Source organism: Zootoca vivipara, chromosome 14, assembly GCF_965207765.1.
Source record: "Zootoca vivipara chromosome 14, rZooViv2.hap1.1, whole genome shotgun sequence".
Taxonomy (NCBI): Eukaryota; Metazoa; Chordata; class Lepidosauria; order Squamata; family Lacertidae; genus Zootoca; species Zootoca vivipara.
The window spans coordinates 43,192,181-43,208,030 of NC_142597.1; the positions used below are offsets into that span (position 1 = coordinate 43,192,181).

The 15,850-nt window shown below is 49.4% G+C and overlaps 1 protein-coding gene across 1 annotated transcript in view; it reads right to left on the bottom strand.

Annotated features, from left to right (window-relative positions):
- NXN (nucleoredoxin) overlaps positions 1–14,386 on the bottom strand; it is a 68,660-nt gene extending 54,274 nt beyond the window's left edge. The window contains exon 1 of the mRNA XM_035139959.3: positions 13,815–14,386. Within this exon, the coding sequence (XP_034995850.1) occupies positions 13,815–14,249 (435 nt within the window). The 5' untranslated portion in view covers positions 14,250–14,386. The remainder of the gene's footprint in view (positions 1–13,814) is intronic.
- Positions 14,387–15,850: the final 1,464 nt, after the last annotated feature.

Genomic DNA, 15,850 nt, shown 5'->3' on the forward strand with positions numbered 1-15,850 from the left:
GGTGAGCAGAGAAGGACGACCAGGGGGATCAAGGGTCCAGAAACCAAGCCTGTTGAGGAACGGTTGAAGGAGTTGGGGATGTTTAGCCTGGAAGAGAAGAGACTAAGCGGAGATAGGGTAGCCATCTTCAAATATCTCAAGGGTTGCCACATGGAAGATGGAGAGAGTTTGTTTCCTGCTGCTCCAGATGACAAGGCCTGAAACAACGGATCCAGATTGCAAGAAAGGAGATTCTGAATAAACACCAGGAATAACTTTCTGATGCTAAGAGCTGTTCCACCGTGGCACAGGCTACGTCGGAAGGTAGCAGGCTCTCTCTCACTGGAGGCTTTTAGGCAGAGGCCTGTCAGGGGTTCTTTAGCTGGGATTCCTGCATCGCAGGGGGTTGGTCTAGATGACCCTTGGGGGTCCCTTCCAACTCTGCCCATCCTAACGGATCAAATAACCCAAGCTGCCCTGCATGCCTTTATGCCTGTTTCCAAAAGCTTTTGATAAGCACGAGACATGCCTTTGTCCACCGAACAAGAACAGAAAATCCTTCCTTAGATGCCTGCTTAGACCCATCGCTGTGGCATCTGAACTTTTAAGAAAGCTCTGCCTCTTCAGATTTCAGAATAAATACAGTCAAACCTCAGTTGTCCGAAACGTTCGACAACTGAGGATCAAACGGCGGTCGGCAAAGTCAATGGAGAAAAAAGAAGAAAAAAACCTCCCCAGAAGCTGTTCAACTTCTGAAAAACGTTCAAAAACGGCTATCGGGAGCTGAATCGTTCGAAAACGGAGCTGTCCAAGAACCGAGGCTTGACTGTGCTGGGATCATTATTATTTTTAAATCCATCTACCAGTTGAATCGACAGCTTGATCAACAAAGGTGCTATATACCGTATATTCCGGCGTATAAGACGACTGGGCATATAAGACGACCCCCAACTTTTCCAATTAAAATATAGAGTTTGGGATATACTCGCTGTATAAGAAATACGACTCGGCGTATAAGACGACCCCCGACTTTTGAGAAATATACAGTACCTGCTGCCTGGGAGCAAGTCCCTATGATCTCCAAGTAGGCCTGTAGAGAACTGCACTTCTAAGAACCCATCAAATTTCATCCTTTAAAATTTCCTTCAACTGATTTCCTTCAACAACATCCCTAATCTCTGATCTTTTTTTGGGGGGGTTGTGTGTATCTATCAGAAGTAGGGAACCATTTTTAGTCCAAGGGCCACATTGCCTTCTGGGAAACCTCTCCGGGGCCACGTCAGGAGTGGGCAGGGCCAGAGACAAAAGTGGGTGGAGCAACAAATGTTTAATTTTATCATTTTGCAGTAGGCTAGTGACCACACACACACACACACGACTCTCAAGCAAGAGGCACTATCAGAGCTCAGGGATACATTTCCAGCCAGGCAGAAACACTCCAGCAGGGGCCAGGGCAAGGCCTGTGCCTTTGGGGGCAGAAGGTGTGGCCTGGAGAGAGGCCCAAGGGCCAGGCAGAGAGGTACAAAGGGCCATATTCCCCCATTTGCGAACAAGCACGCACCTCGTTTCCTCCCAACGCCACAATTCTACGATCAGCTGTGTTTTTCTCCAGTGCAAAAGCTCAGTGCAAAATAAAGGAGGCTGCATTTCTGCTGAGCCGCAGGAGAATTTTAATCCCCTGCCTCACGTTAGTGCTAAACACATTTGGAATCTGTTCCCTTCGCAGGCAGGAAGGAGGATTGGCATTCCTTTCCACCACAGATGCTTACAACACAACACCACAAAGGGTGTGTGTGTGTGTGTGTACATGTGTCAACCAAAAACTAACAGGCTAAAGCATGTGGCAAGGGGGGGGCGGGGAAGAGAGAAGAGATTTGAATTTAAGGCCCTCGTCCACATGCAAAAGCAATGTTTTAAAAACACATTTATAAAAAGCAATTCGGCAATGTGAAAAGAGATGCACAAAATTCAAACCAATCAATAAGAATATCACGAAAGCCCTGCTGGATCAGGCCAGCGGCCCATCTAGTCCTGCCTCCTGTTCTCACAGGGGCCAAAGGATATATTTCAGATCCTTCTCTAAGGGGCATTTTGCTTTCCCCATATTAATTGTACTTAATTTATAGAGCAGAAGAACTCTAGGAAGCCCGTGTGATTCAGTGGTTAAGAGTGTTGGAATTATCAGGGTTTAAATCCCCACTTGGTCAGGAAAATCACTGGGTGACCTTGGAGTCAGTCACAGGGACATTGTAGGGATTAACCATGAACTCCTGAGGGGAAAGGTGGGATATAGGTACTGTAAATGCAATAAATAAGCTTACCTGCTTAAGAAAGCTGGAGGGGCCAGCCAGGTGGAGACGTCCGTCGCCAACCCGGCATCCAGAGATCTCCACATGGTCGCAGTTGGACCCGCGCCAGTCACAAAGTCCACCTGGTGAATTCCTAGCACCGGCTATAACCCTGAGTGTCTACCCCCACACCCCACCCCTTTGCACCTTTTAGAAAGAGGCAGGGCAGTTCAGCTGGACTCATTTTGCAAGCTTGAGGCAGCTTCAACCCAGCACTTTCTGAGTATTAAGGGAACCATAAACAGGCCCCATATGCCAGCAATATCATAATCGCCTTCTCTCTCTCTGGCTAAGCAGAACAACATCTGTGCAACATCTGGAGGAAAACGACTAGGCCTGGCTCCTGGTTTTCCTAGATCGCCCAGAAAAGTCGTGTCTCTGGGTCCAACAGCTGGTATTAGATGAGTTAATTTGAAGGGGAGGGGAGGAGCTACTACCTCCCACCGTTAAACGTCCGCTCAGATAACCAGCCTGGGGCAGCCAGTTTGACAGGACAGGGGAGAGATGCTGCAGTTGCCTAGAAACTTGCGCCAGGTTGGGCATCAGCACCTAGCAACCTTCTGTAGAGGAGGGGTAGTGCCAGTCCAGCCCCCCCCCCAGATCTATGGGGGAGGCTTGTGGTTCTGCTTCGCATGCAGAAAGTTTGGGTCCAATCCTGACAAATTTTCAGATTAGGCCATGAATGTCCCCTGCCTGAAATCCTGGCGAGAGACTGCCTGTCAGTGTAAGCAACATGGAGTAAAATGAACCAATGGTCTGACTCAGTATATATGGTCTGACTCACTGAAGGCTATGAGAAATCGCTTCCTGTGGGCTCAGGTCTTGTTCTGGCAAACCACCAAATCAAACTGGGACACCTCTGCTAAAGTGCAGCTCCCCTACAAGAGTTCAGTTGCAACTTTAAAATCAAGAATTAAAAGCCGGCGCAGCAGAACTCCTTGCAAGAGCTCATCTCCTCCGTAGACTAATTCCAGGAGAGCTTTGCAAGGGGTCAGCTGCAAGACAACCCAGAAACAAATATATTTTTTAAAAAACCAACTGTATGCCTGGGTTTGGTAGGTACTTTATAGAACGTACACAGACTGCGCCACTCAGCCGAGACAACAGCACTCTTTGCAAGCACTCAGGTTTATTCAGGCAAGTAGCATGAGCTTCGCAAGAGTTCAGCTGCAAGTCAAGCAGGCAGAAATCAGAGATCCCCAGTCATGCTACTGGGAAGCTATCGGTTAGGAGGGATGGATTTGGTCCTGAGGCCTCAAATTGCAGATCCATACAACAGATATCTGGGTTCTTTAAAAAAACCACACCTAATTTCCCCCATCCAGATCTCAGATGCACACTTCAAGCCTGCCTCCCCAAACTCTGAGCGCGCCAAACCTTCAGGTTTTTATAAACCTTCTGTTTCGAAACCTGATCCACCCAACGTTAATTGCCAGTTATAAGCTTACAAGCGAAGCTCTGTTATCCCCAGATTAAGAGGTCCTTACAAAGCACAACCACATCCCCACACGCCTCCAAAATTACTCAGCACTCTGCAGGAACACAAATCCAAACCGCAATACTGAACTTTTGGGGAATGCCAGCCCCTGCCCAACCCCTTTTTCCCCTTCTTAAAGACACCATCATTTATTTACTTTTTTATTTAAAAAAGTGCTATGTTCTCATAGAAAAAAGCAGAACCAAAATATAAAGTTTGCAGCCACTCCTAACGCTTCCCTAAAAATACTCAGGGGGCGCGTGGAGCAAAGGCAGGCCAGGATTCAATTTTCGATATTCCTCATAAAGGAAACTTATTAGGCTCTCCAGGGCCTGAACAGAGTTCACTGGAAAGGCTTTTAAAACAGGTGAGCTGACATAAAAGATTTCATTGCTGTCGCTTGTGGATCAAACAGCGACAAAGGTTGTTTTGTTTTTTTTAGCATGCCACGTGGCTTAATTGCAATTTCCAAGGCCAGGATATCCTCCCCATCAAGAGCTGGTTGAGACGGTTTCAACAAAAATTGAGGTTTCAGGTATATTAGAACCAGCAGCATCTTCGTAGCAAGGAATTGGCCAGGACAGATTAATGCTGCTGGTGCAAAATGAATGTTGCTGGTAACCACAGAAAGGGAGGGCACTCAGGTCCTGCTACTGGGCTTCCCAGAAGAGGCACCCGGGTTGGCCACTGTGAGAACAGGATGTTGGATCATGAGGACTAGAATCTAACTTCACTTTTAGTGGAAGGGGCACAGCTCTATGGTAGAGCGCTTGCCTTACCGACAGAAGGTCCCAGGCTCTACCCCCAGCGGCATTGCCAGCTCAGGCTGGGAACGTCCCCCTGCCTGAAACCCTAAGGAGCTGCTGCCTGCCAGTGTAGACAATGCTGAGCTTGGTGCGGAAACCCTAAGGAGCTGCTGCCTGCCAGTGTAGACAATACTGAGCTAGGTGGACCATTGGTCTGACTCAGCGTAAGGCAGCCTTCCTGCGTTACACCAGAATAAATTTGTCAAGTCTTTAAGGGGTCACAAGACAATGTGGGTTTTGTTGCAAAAGGCTTAACGGAGCGATTGCTCGGGAAACCGAGCCAACCAGGAAATATTTAACAGTGTTAACTAAAGAGCAGAAAGGAAGGGCAGTGGATTTCAGGCAGGCTGCTGAATGCGGCCCTCCAAATTTTCTCTGTTTGGCCCCACAAGGATGCCAAGCAACAACATGCCCCTCAAAGCTTCCAGGAACTCAGCGCTCAGGGCGAAAGCCTGAGCTTTGAAGAGAACGTGCAACAGATTTTTCGCTCCCGCCTTCAGCCTCCTTCACATTCTAGCAATTCCTTACATGCCTCGGTGGGTTGCCCTATTGTTGTTTAAATTTATTTGTTTTGTTTTAAGCAAACACCATACATTTACTGGTTTGTGACTTTAACTTTCATTGGAGTTTATTTATCTAAAGGAGCACAGATTTATAAAGATTTATAAAGGGGAAAAGGGGGGTGGGGAGATCACCCAAGAATTGCAAAACCGCTCCAACAATCTGGGGCGGAAAGGGGTCTTGGAGACGTCACAGGCGCTAGCCAGTCGCTGCCTTCCACCAACCAGCTTTTTCCTACAGACTTACAGGACCTTTCCCCTAACCTTCCACTTGCATCCAGGAAGAGGAAAAGGAAGATATACATAGGGACAGAAGAAGCTGCCTCCTGCTGAGTAAGCCCATAGGGCCTACCTACCTTGGTATTGTCTACACTGACTGGCAGGGTCTCTCCAGGGTTTCAAGAAAGGAGTGTTTCCCAGCCCTACCTGGAATTGATCCTGGGACTTTCTGCATGCAGATGCTCTCCCACTGAGCAATGGCTCTTCCCCATAAAGATAAAACAGGTTTCCAGTCCTCGTGGTTCTGAATTAAGGGCAGATGGAATAGGGACAAAGCAGGTGTCCCATCACGGAGCTTTGGGCCATTTGGCAAGGGCACCGTCCAACACAGCCCTGCCGACCTGCACAAGTCTCGCCCGCATTCTGGGGAAGAAGAAGAAATACAAGACTCCCGCCGGATGCAAAGCAGCCAACCAGCAAGCATATCCTCCCATCGGATTGGCGCGAGTCCCGTCTTCTTCTGAAGACGCTCCTTGCCATTCCACATGCAGAGTCCAGCCCTCTCTTGACGCTCAAGCGCATGGAGGTGCCGTGGGGAGGAAAGGAAATAAAAGCAAAATATAGAACAACACGGCAGGACGCCGCTTTGAGCCGCCTGACAGCTTTCAGAGCAGATTAGCTGCAAACTGAATCGGAAAAGGAGAAAATTGTTCTTTGCCGCCGCAAAAAACCAGCCGCACGCCAGCACACACACTCCTCCAGCAGGGATCTCGCCACGCAGGCACCCTCCGAAGACATCGCGGAGCATGTTGGAAGCACATCGGTCAACACTGTCGACACTCCCAACCTCGGCTTGGATTGAGGGAAGCTAGCAATCCCACAGAGCGACACAGAGCTCTTCCGCAGCCCTGGCCTTTGGGGAACAGGACAAGATCCTTGGAGAAACTGCATGTAGAGTCTCGCTTCACTTGTGATTCCCAGCTACTGGAATGCATTGACACAGAACAAGATCATAGATCATAGGATTCCAAAGTTGGAAGGGACCTCGAGGGTCATCTAGGCCAACGCCCTGCAAAACAGGAATCTTTTGCCCCATGTGGGGCTCGAACCCATGAACCTGAGATTAAGAGTCTCATGCTCGACCAACTGAGCTAATCCCAAGTCTGCCTCTGAGAGCAGCCATCATGGCGAGGGGCCACCAATAGTATTCTTCTCCGTGAATCTCACCCTCTTTTAAAGCCCTCCAAGCTGACAGCCAGTACGGAGCAACTTGGTGGAAAAGGTAAGGTGGAAATACGTCATGGATCGGGACAGGGTGGGGGGAATCACAGGGATGACCCACAGCAACGCGTGGCCGGGCCAGCTAGTATAATATATAAGCGGAGTCTGCCAGGGTCCATCCAGCCCAGCATCCTGTTCTCAGTGACCACCCAGATGCCTGCAGGAAACGCTCCATCAGGACCTGAGCACAGCAGCCCTCTCCCCGCCTGCAGTTTTCAGCAACTGGAATGCAGATGTGTTGCTGCCTGTAACTATGGAGGCAGAACATAGCCATCCCGGCTGGTAGCCATTAATAGCCATTTCCCCCTGATCTGTCTAATATCCACTTTTAAGTTGGACATCACTGTATCCTGTGGGAGTGAGTTCCACAGTCTTACTACAAGCGGTGGGGAAGAAGGGCTCTCTTCTGCCTGTCTTAAACCTCCTGATGAATTTTTACGTGGGGGAAAAAAATGAATGAATGACACTTGGGTTTGAAGGCTGAAGATAATGTTGGTTTCCAGAAAGTAGCCTGTCTAGGACAGACTAAAGAATCAGAAATTCTTTAGTTTCTTAAATTAACCCCCCCCCCCGTTTTATTCCCTTTTTCCTCGCTTAATCCTTTATCTATTTACAGGTGAAACTCGGAAAATTACAATATCGTCGAAAAGTGCATTTATTTCAGTAATGCAACTGAAAAGGTGAAACCAATATGTGAGATAGATGCATGACATGCAAAGCAAGATATGTCAAGCCTTGATTTGTTGTAATTGTAATTATTTGTCGTTAGGCAGGCCTATTATAAATGGAATGTAATAGCAATGTTTATTTTTGTATTATAGTAACTATTTGTTTTATTACTGTGGAATTTCCAAAAGAAAGCATTTGTAAAAATTAAAAGAAAAATAAAAAATAAAAAGTTGCGTTACTGAAATAAATGCACTTTTCGACGATATTCCACCGAGTTTCACCTGTCTCTACCTCTTTCTCTCTCTTTCCCCCTTCTTTTTTCTTTCTCTCCTTCTTCCTTTCCTCTGGATCTGTGTCTTTATCTAGATTAACGTTTTAGTTGTGGATTTCTAATTTCTAATGAAATTTATTGAAAATAAACAAATCTCCCAATGCTGTGGCTTGAACCTTCTGCAATCAAAGCACACGTCTTAGACCTGCAATACCACAGCTCTGCAGCACACACCTGCACACACCTGAAAATTGGGCAATTTCCCCGCACGTCTTCTTTTGTCCTCTGGGGTTCACGCCCAGCATCACACGCCACTGATTTCCCCATTTCTAAGCTCTGGCAGAACTTTCGCTTCAAAATTGAGACTGTGGCATCCAAACACCTTTTGAGGGCGGGGGGGGGGGGCAGTTCATTTTTAGAATCTCATCATCCTTCCACCCAAAAGCGCCCCGCCCCCTTCAATGTCGGGGTGGAAGAGAAAAATATATCCCTCCTGTTTGAAAAAATAAAATTTGGGACGCTCCACATTGATCTCAAACATGCTCAGGTCACTTCTGAGTCGTGCCAGTGTTTTAGGAGACCCGAGTCCCTGTTTCAAACACAGTTTTGTTCCCTCCCCGTGAACCAACTAACATCCAGAAAAGAGATTTCTGGCGGAGGACATCAAACCCTTCGAAATCCCACACACCGCTCAATTCCTTCCAATCCCAAAACGCATTTCTGACATATTTGCCATTTATAAGAAGCCACTCAGTGACTGGCAGGGACCACCTGAAGCACTTTGTTGCACAGTGAACTACTTACCGCACAATGGTATCAATGCTTAATCAATGCGGCCCCCCTAGACTTTTCTATCTGGCCCTTCGAACCCTCCTCTGATTCGCTCACTGCCTCTCATTCGCAGCCTCACTGCGTGTTTTTGCCGGGCTGAAAAATCTCCTTGAACTCTGATCTTGCCTTTTGCTAGCCTGCAAAGAGGATTTTTTTGGGGGGGGGGAGTGTTTGAGTGTAAAAACTAGCCAAGTGGACAAAAAATTGTTACTCTGCCCCCTTTTCCCTCTGGCCCTGCCGACCATGGGCATGTGGCCCCCAGGAACTTGCCCAGAAGGGAATGCGGCCCTTGGCCTTCATAAAGCTTCACCTTACAAGGAGGTCCTGCTATAAAAAGCATCAGTTAGGTAAGAATTTGGGATCTGTATGCCCGTTTCCAAAGATGGCTGGGTTGCAAGCAGACCGGGCCAGGTGTAACACACCTGTTTTCTTCACATTAACAGACCAACATACGGCACGGGATACAGGATGTGGGACCCTGAGAATCTGAGCTTCTATTTGTAAAGAAAAAGGCAAGGACCTAGGCCTCATGGTGCAACGAGGAGAGCCGTCAATGCTTGATAGTCTGGGAAGCCAGGGGAGCGACTTGAATAAACTCTGCAGTGGGTTATGCAATATAAAGAAAGGTGTGATAATTCTTAGTCCGACACAGCCGCTCCCTTTTCAAGATCATGCCCAAACTCAGCTGCATCAAATCCGCTCACGTCTTTCGGATCGGCCAAGCTAGAGATTCACAAACAAATACAAACTCAGGCGGACTAAGTTCCCTTACCTTTTAATTTTTTCTTTTTTGTCTCGGGGGGCTGGAACGGATATATACCCAATGCCTGAGCCAAAAATCCACCTGTATCTGTAATCAATAAAGCTGTGGCCATTTCTGATCAACATCATTGTCTGCTTGAGTTTATTATTAGGGTTGCCAGACTCAATAGACAGGACTTCTGTGCCTTTAATTGCCCTGCTCTCTTCCAAGTCTGGAAACCTTCAGGAGAAACCAGCAGACCCTTTGTTTAATTTCCAAGCAAAGGGTCTGCTGGTTTCTCTTTAAGGTTTCCAGACTCAAAAGAGAGCAGGGCAATTAAAGGCACAGAAGTCCTGCCCTCTATTGAGTCTGGCAACCCTATTTATTAATCACATTTTACATTCAGCCACTGCCCTGGAGGGGGGAGGGTGTGTGGCAGCGCTGCGACTGGGCCCGCAATAAAGAAGCAAACATACTTCGTGGTGAGTTCTTCCACCTATTTTTCCAGGGGGGGAAAGCACTGCAAACGAGGGGCCATTTTTTTTACCTAAAATACTGTTTTGGTACCACCTTGAGTGATGCAAGTTACATAAAATGAAGTAAAATGAAGATCTAGCAGCCTTACAGAGAAATCTGCTGGATTTTCATCGCCTGCCTGCTAAGCATTCCTGCGTCAGTCATCAGGACAGAGAAACGAAGGGAATTCATTCCCGTAATGATTCCTGGCTGCCCGGAAGCAGCAAACTTCCTTGCCACCCAGGCCAGAGTGAAAATCCAGGCCCAGGTGTGACCAGGACTTGGGAACATCCTTCCCACTGCAGATGTGAATCACTCCCTTCTGGTTTAGGTACTTTTCGTCACATATCGTTTTCTCACCACTGACCCTGCATGCCAGGGAACCTGTGGGCTTCCAAATGTTGCTGGACTACAACACCCATTATCCATGACCGTTGGGCATGCTGGCTGGGGCTGATGGGAGCTGGAGTCCAATGCCACAGGTTCCCCACTGCTTGCTATTTACATAGGAAGCCAGCAGAGAAATATGGCTCACTAGCTGTTACTCCTCCTTACACTGCACAGACCCAATATTTAGGTTTTTTTTCGTCCCAAGCCAGGGTACCCATGCAAATTAGAAAACCGCTTTGTGCATCTTGACTTACTCCACAATCTATGTATTAACATTTACAGATGATGTTGCATTCATTTGCACAGATCTGCAAGTATGCCAGGCCCCCGAGTCAGGGCGCTTGCAAACTCTGTGGCTGCCTTAAGGATGCAATCCTAGGAAGACACGGAGCTGCCTTTTACAGGGCCAGACCAGCTCAGTATCGTCTACCAGTGGTGTCCAAACTTTTTTCAAAGAGGGCCAGATTGGATGAAGTGAAGGGCCGTGAGGGCTGACCAAAGGGCCAACCCAGGCATCCCCAAACTGCAGCCCTCCAGATGTTTTGGCCTACAACTCCCATGATCCCTAGCTAACAGGACCAGTGGTCAGGGATGATGGGGATTGTAGTCTAAAACATCTGGAGGGCCAAAGTTTGGGGATGCCTGGGCTTACCAAAGAAGTCTTGAGCTTTTTTTAGGGTTGAAGTTGTTGAGTGTTTTTTTTTTAGTATTTTACCCCCAGGAAATAAACTGCCACAGGGGCCAGATTAAACTGACCGGCGGGCCAGATTAGGCCACAGAAACGGACTTTGGACATGCCTGGTACACTGGCCGGCAATGGCTGTCCAGGGTTTCAGATGGGAATCGAAGCAGAGACCTTCTGCAAACCACTCAGCTACAACGCCTCACCTAAAAAGAAAGCCAAGGATCTAGTCCTCATGGTTCAAAATCAAAGGCTGGTTTAATGAGAAAGAAGTGTTTTAAAATCGGTGATGTATATTGTGGTTCATGCTCTAGTCATCTCCAGCTTGGACTACTGCAACGCGCTCTTCCTGGGGCTACCTTTGAAGGTGACCCAGAAACTGCAACTAATCCAGAATGCGGCAGCCAGACTGGTGACTGGGAGCGGCCGCCAAGACCACATAACACCTGTACATTTCTGAGCACAATTCAAAGTGTTGGTGCTGACCTTTGAAGCCCTAAACGGCCTCGGTCCTGTATACCTGAAGGAGCGTCTCCTCCCCCATCGTTCTGCCCGGACACTGAGCTCCAGCGCTGAGGGCCTTCTGGCAGTTCCCTCCCTGCGAGAAGTGAGGTTACAGGGAACCAGGCAGAGGGCCTTCTCGGTTGCAGCACTCGCCCTGTGGAATGCCCTCCCATCAGATGTCAAGGAAACAAACAACTCTCTGACTTTTAAAAGACATCTGAAGGCAAATTTTTAATGTTCGATTATATTTTTAATATTCTGTTGGAAGCCACCCAGAGTGGCTGGGGAATAAATAATAAATTATTATTATTATTATTATTATTAATTTCTTATGTAACTTTTGAATTTTTTTATATTATTTGGCATCATTCATAAATATTTTAGACACTGCTGTAAACTTAAAAGGTCTTTTGTTCTAGCAAGCAAGGAACAATCCTTTCGCCACTTTAAACTGTGCCTTACAAAGCCAAGTTCCTCAATCCGAAAGCAATGCCCAACTGGTACCCTCCAGACCTTTTGGACCACAACTCCCATCATCCCCCAGGGGATCAGCTGGGGATCATGGGAGTCGCAGTCCAAAAGGCTTAGGAGGTCAGCAAGCACCCAGGGTGGAGGTGTCACCTTTGCAGTGGATTTTACTTCCAGATTAAGGACTGCCAGTTCCCGCTGGTGCAATTCCACCATGAATGGTAATTTTCTTTTAAATGCACATAATCAAACACCACCACCCCAAAAAGGGTGTGCGCAACTAATTTTTAAAATCAGAATCAAAAGCTGGTCCAAATTTCCCAGGTAGAAAACAGCTAGCTGCTGTAATGTCACCCAAAGGCCTTGCATCAAAGAGAAGGCCTAGGGTTTTTTTTTAAAAAAAGGGGGTGAGTGGAGAATTGGAATGAATTACATGCATTTTTAACAGGTTTTTAAAAAATGAAATATTTTCCTTCCATCTGTGGAACAAAATTATCTGTGTGTGGCGTTGCATAGATTTTATTTTAAGGAAGTCTTCCCCCGGCCCCCTACAATACGGGGACAGACAGTCCATATACAACCCAATAAATATTCTTTCAGAGGATTCTCTGGAAATTATTGCAAAATGTAAAGATTTCCTGCTCTCGCTGCAGGGCACGGGGACCCAAATCCAGTCTTCTGAATTTGATGTGGAGCATCCCCAACAGAACAGGAGAGGGCCAACCAGTAGATCTCTCCCACCCAAAATAAGATGCTTAAAGAATTGAAAAATTATGGAGCAAGGCAGGGTTGGGCGGTTTACGCCAGCTCCTTGCAACAGCCAAACATCCTTATCCGTTTCACTAAAACCGGAATAAAAAACCGGAATTAAATCTGGATTAACACAGCTGGAATAGGAATAGAAGATTTCGGGGACGGTGGAGCCTTCAGCAAATTATTTAAAGACAGGATTTTTGGTCAGAGGAGGAAATTTGGGGTGGGGGATTTTTTTCTGGGTCTCTTTGCAATACCAAGGCTAAGATTTGGGGGTCCCTGAATTACAGCAGATCCGAAATGGTGATTTACAACCCATTCACCCCGCACAGAAAACCCCATTTATTTCAACTACACCCAAGTTACTACACCCAATTGCCTGGTAGTAAACCCCACTGAACTCATGGGGTTTACTTCTGAGTACAAGTAGATGTAATTAATAGCTACCTTTTGACCCTTTCTGTGCTTCTTCTCCAAGAGGTGATGTCTAAGCTAAGGTTGCCACAAGATACAGTAAAAACAAAGCCAGTTTAAAATGAGCCACAAAACAAATAAGAAAACTTAAAACTCCTGCTAAAATAAAAAGATGTGTGCCAAACACTGCAAGTTCAACAGATAAAGAGACACATGGATAGGATTGCGGTATTTCTCTGCTTTGATTTTTGGATTCTTCTCCCCACCGCCTGCTTTACCATGGATTCCTTTTACGGCAGCAACCCCACCCCAGCCTCGCATCTACCCGAGAGTAAACCGCGTTCAAAGCAACAGGATTTGTTTCAGAAGTAAACGCATGCTTACAGACGAGGCTGCAAAAATTTTTGTTGCAAAGTGGCGGGGCGGGGGGCGGTGAAGGACTAGTTTTGGTAGAAAAGTAATGCCCGTTACGCGCTCCCTTTTCGGGCTACGCTGCGCTTACTTCGGAGCAAAGCTCCTCCCAACTCCACGGGGCTTACTTCGGAGTGAACACGCACAGGCAGCATTGTGTTACGTACAGAAAAAGCGCTTAAGCGGAGTTCTCTCTGCCTACGAAATATCGGGACAGTGGTTCTCGGCGCCCAGAGGCCACGGCGATGGTCCCCCAAGTCGGCCTCTCCAAACACCGTTTTTTGGAGAGGGGCGCACGGGTGTGCGGTTGGGAAGGAGGGTCCGGGCCATCATGGACGCTTCCCAGAGAGAGAGAGAGAGAGAGAGAGAGAGAGAGAGAGAGAGAGAGAGAGAGAGAGAGAGAGACGTGGCCTGCTGCCACCCACCCCCCTCTCTTCCCCAAGACGCGTGTCTCCCGCTTCCCACGTTCCCCGCCGACCCGCGCAGCGCCCACCTTCCGGCGCTTGTCGGCGAAGGGGAGCGCCAGCCACGGCATGGCCCGCGTGGCTTCTTGCCAGCGCTGCTGATCCTGCTCGGCCGACACGAAGACGATCTCCAGGCGCTGCTGCCGCTGCTGCTCGGGCGCCGCTCCGGCTCCGGCTCCGGCTCCGGCTTCGCCTCGGGCCGGCTGGAAGCGCGCGTAGAAGGCGGCCAAGCTAGCGGCCAGCTGCGCGCCCGGCCCGGCTCCGGCTCCTGCCACTCCGGCGGCGGCTGCTCCGGCTGCGCTGCTGCCGGCGCCACAGTATCCGAAGTAGAGCCCCACGAGAGAGACGCCCCGCGCCAGCAGCGAGGCCACGGGCACCGCCGAGCCGTCGGGCGCCGCTAGCGCCTCGCCCAGCAGCTCGGCCAGTGGCGCCGCGGCGGCAGCAGCGCACGGCGACGAAGACATCCCCGCCGAGCCCCACGCAGCTCCCGCCGCCGCCGCCAGCCAGCCGGCCGAGCTCAGCCACACCGAGCCAGGCAGCCGCGGCCGCCAGCGGGCGCTCCCGGCCCGGCCCGCCTCGCCTTCCCCGCGTGGCGCTCGCCGGCCCGCGACCCGCCCCCAGACGCCGCGCAGACGCCGCCCCCAGCAGCCCCGGGCTGCGCGCGGGAGAGACCCTCTCCGTCTCCCTCTGTGCTGTTCTCCTCTCCTCTCCTGTCTCCCTCTTCCCGCTGGCTGCCCCGCTTTTCTGGGACCGGTCCCGATCCTCGGTCTGCTTGGGAGTAAGCGCGCCTGGGCACCTCCCGAATGAGATCGCGCGCCCTGGGGATGGTTGGAGTAGCGCGCGAGGCTGGCGCTCGCTCGCTCGCTCGCTCTCTTTGTGTGTGTCTACTCGGGAGTAAATGGCAGGATGCTCCTTTGGGAATTTGCTTTCCCGCCTTCGCTGGTAAAGCGCGGCAGTGGGTTTGTTGGGCGCGATTCTCTCTCTTTCGCGTGTTTGCGCGTGTTGGGTGTACCCTCGGGAAAGCGCGCCGTGGGGTTGTAGGGCGCGATGCTCCCCCACTTTCCTAGTGCCTACGCGGGAGCAAATGGTGTGGTGGTTATGGGACTAAAACTCCCGGGAAGGCGCACTTGAGGGTTGTAGGGCGCGATCTACTCTCTGCTTGTTTTCTCGAGAGCAAATGGTCTGATGTTCCATTGGACTTACTCCCGGGGAAAGCGTGCCGCGGGATTGTTGCATGTCTGTTTACATGTCTACTCGGGAGCAGCTCAGGACTTACTCCAGAGGAAAGCACGCGCCGGGGATTGTAGCCCCCCTTAGAGGCCGAGCCTCTTTTGCAGGTCTACTCGGGAGATAAGTCCTACTGTGGCCAAGGGGACTTCCTCTCAGGAAAGTGAGCGTGGTAATATTTATTTCAGGCTTTTGAAACTCACTTGTAAAAAAAAGAAGGGCCAGAATTTTTGAAACGCCTGAAAACCATTTGAAAACACTCATTGTATGTATCCAAATGTAGATCTGTAAGGTGTTAGGGGCAGAGGCCTGCCAGAGCCACTCCCATGAATGGTGCTATAAAGCAAGGCCAATTTTATGGTGTTGCTGCTTGACTCAGACCTAACAATAGTGCTCCTGAGCATGTACAGATTGAGTTCCCCCTCGCTTTCTCTGGACCTTTATTAGAGGGAGGCCTCAGACCTGCAACATCTTGGAAGGTTTTACTTGGGAACTGTGTGCCCTTGAGCATGTCCAAAGTACATTATCTCTACAGTGCCACCAGCACACGTGGTGTTTTGACAAGAGTGCGCATCACACTTTTACAAAGGAGAAGATGGGAGGGGGATCCTTTGACCCAAGGGCCACATTACCTTCTGAGCAACTTTCTGGGGGCCACAGGCAAAAAGCGGTGGAGCCCTGGAAGTATAGTTTCTCAGGTCTCTCCACCACACCACCACCACTACCACCTCCCCCCCCCCCCGGCCCCAGGCATGCAATAGGCCTTTCCAGGACACATTTCCAGCCAGGCAGAAACATTTTGGGTGGAAACTGGGGTGTGGCTTTTGAGGGGTGACCC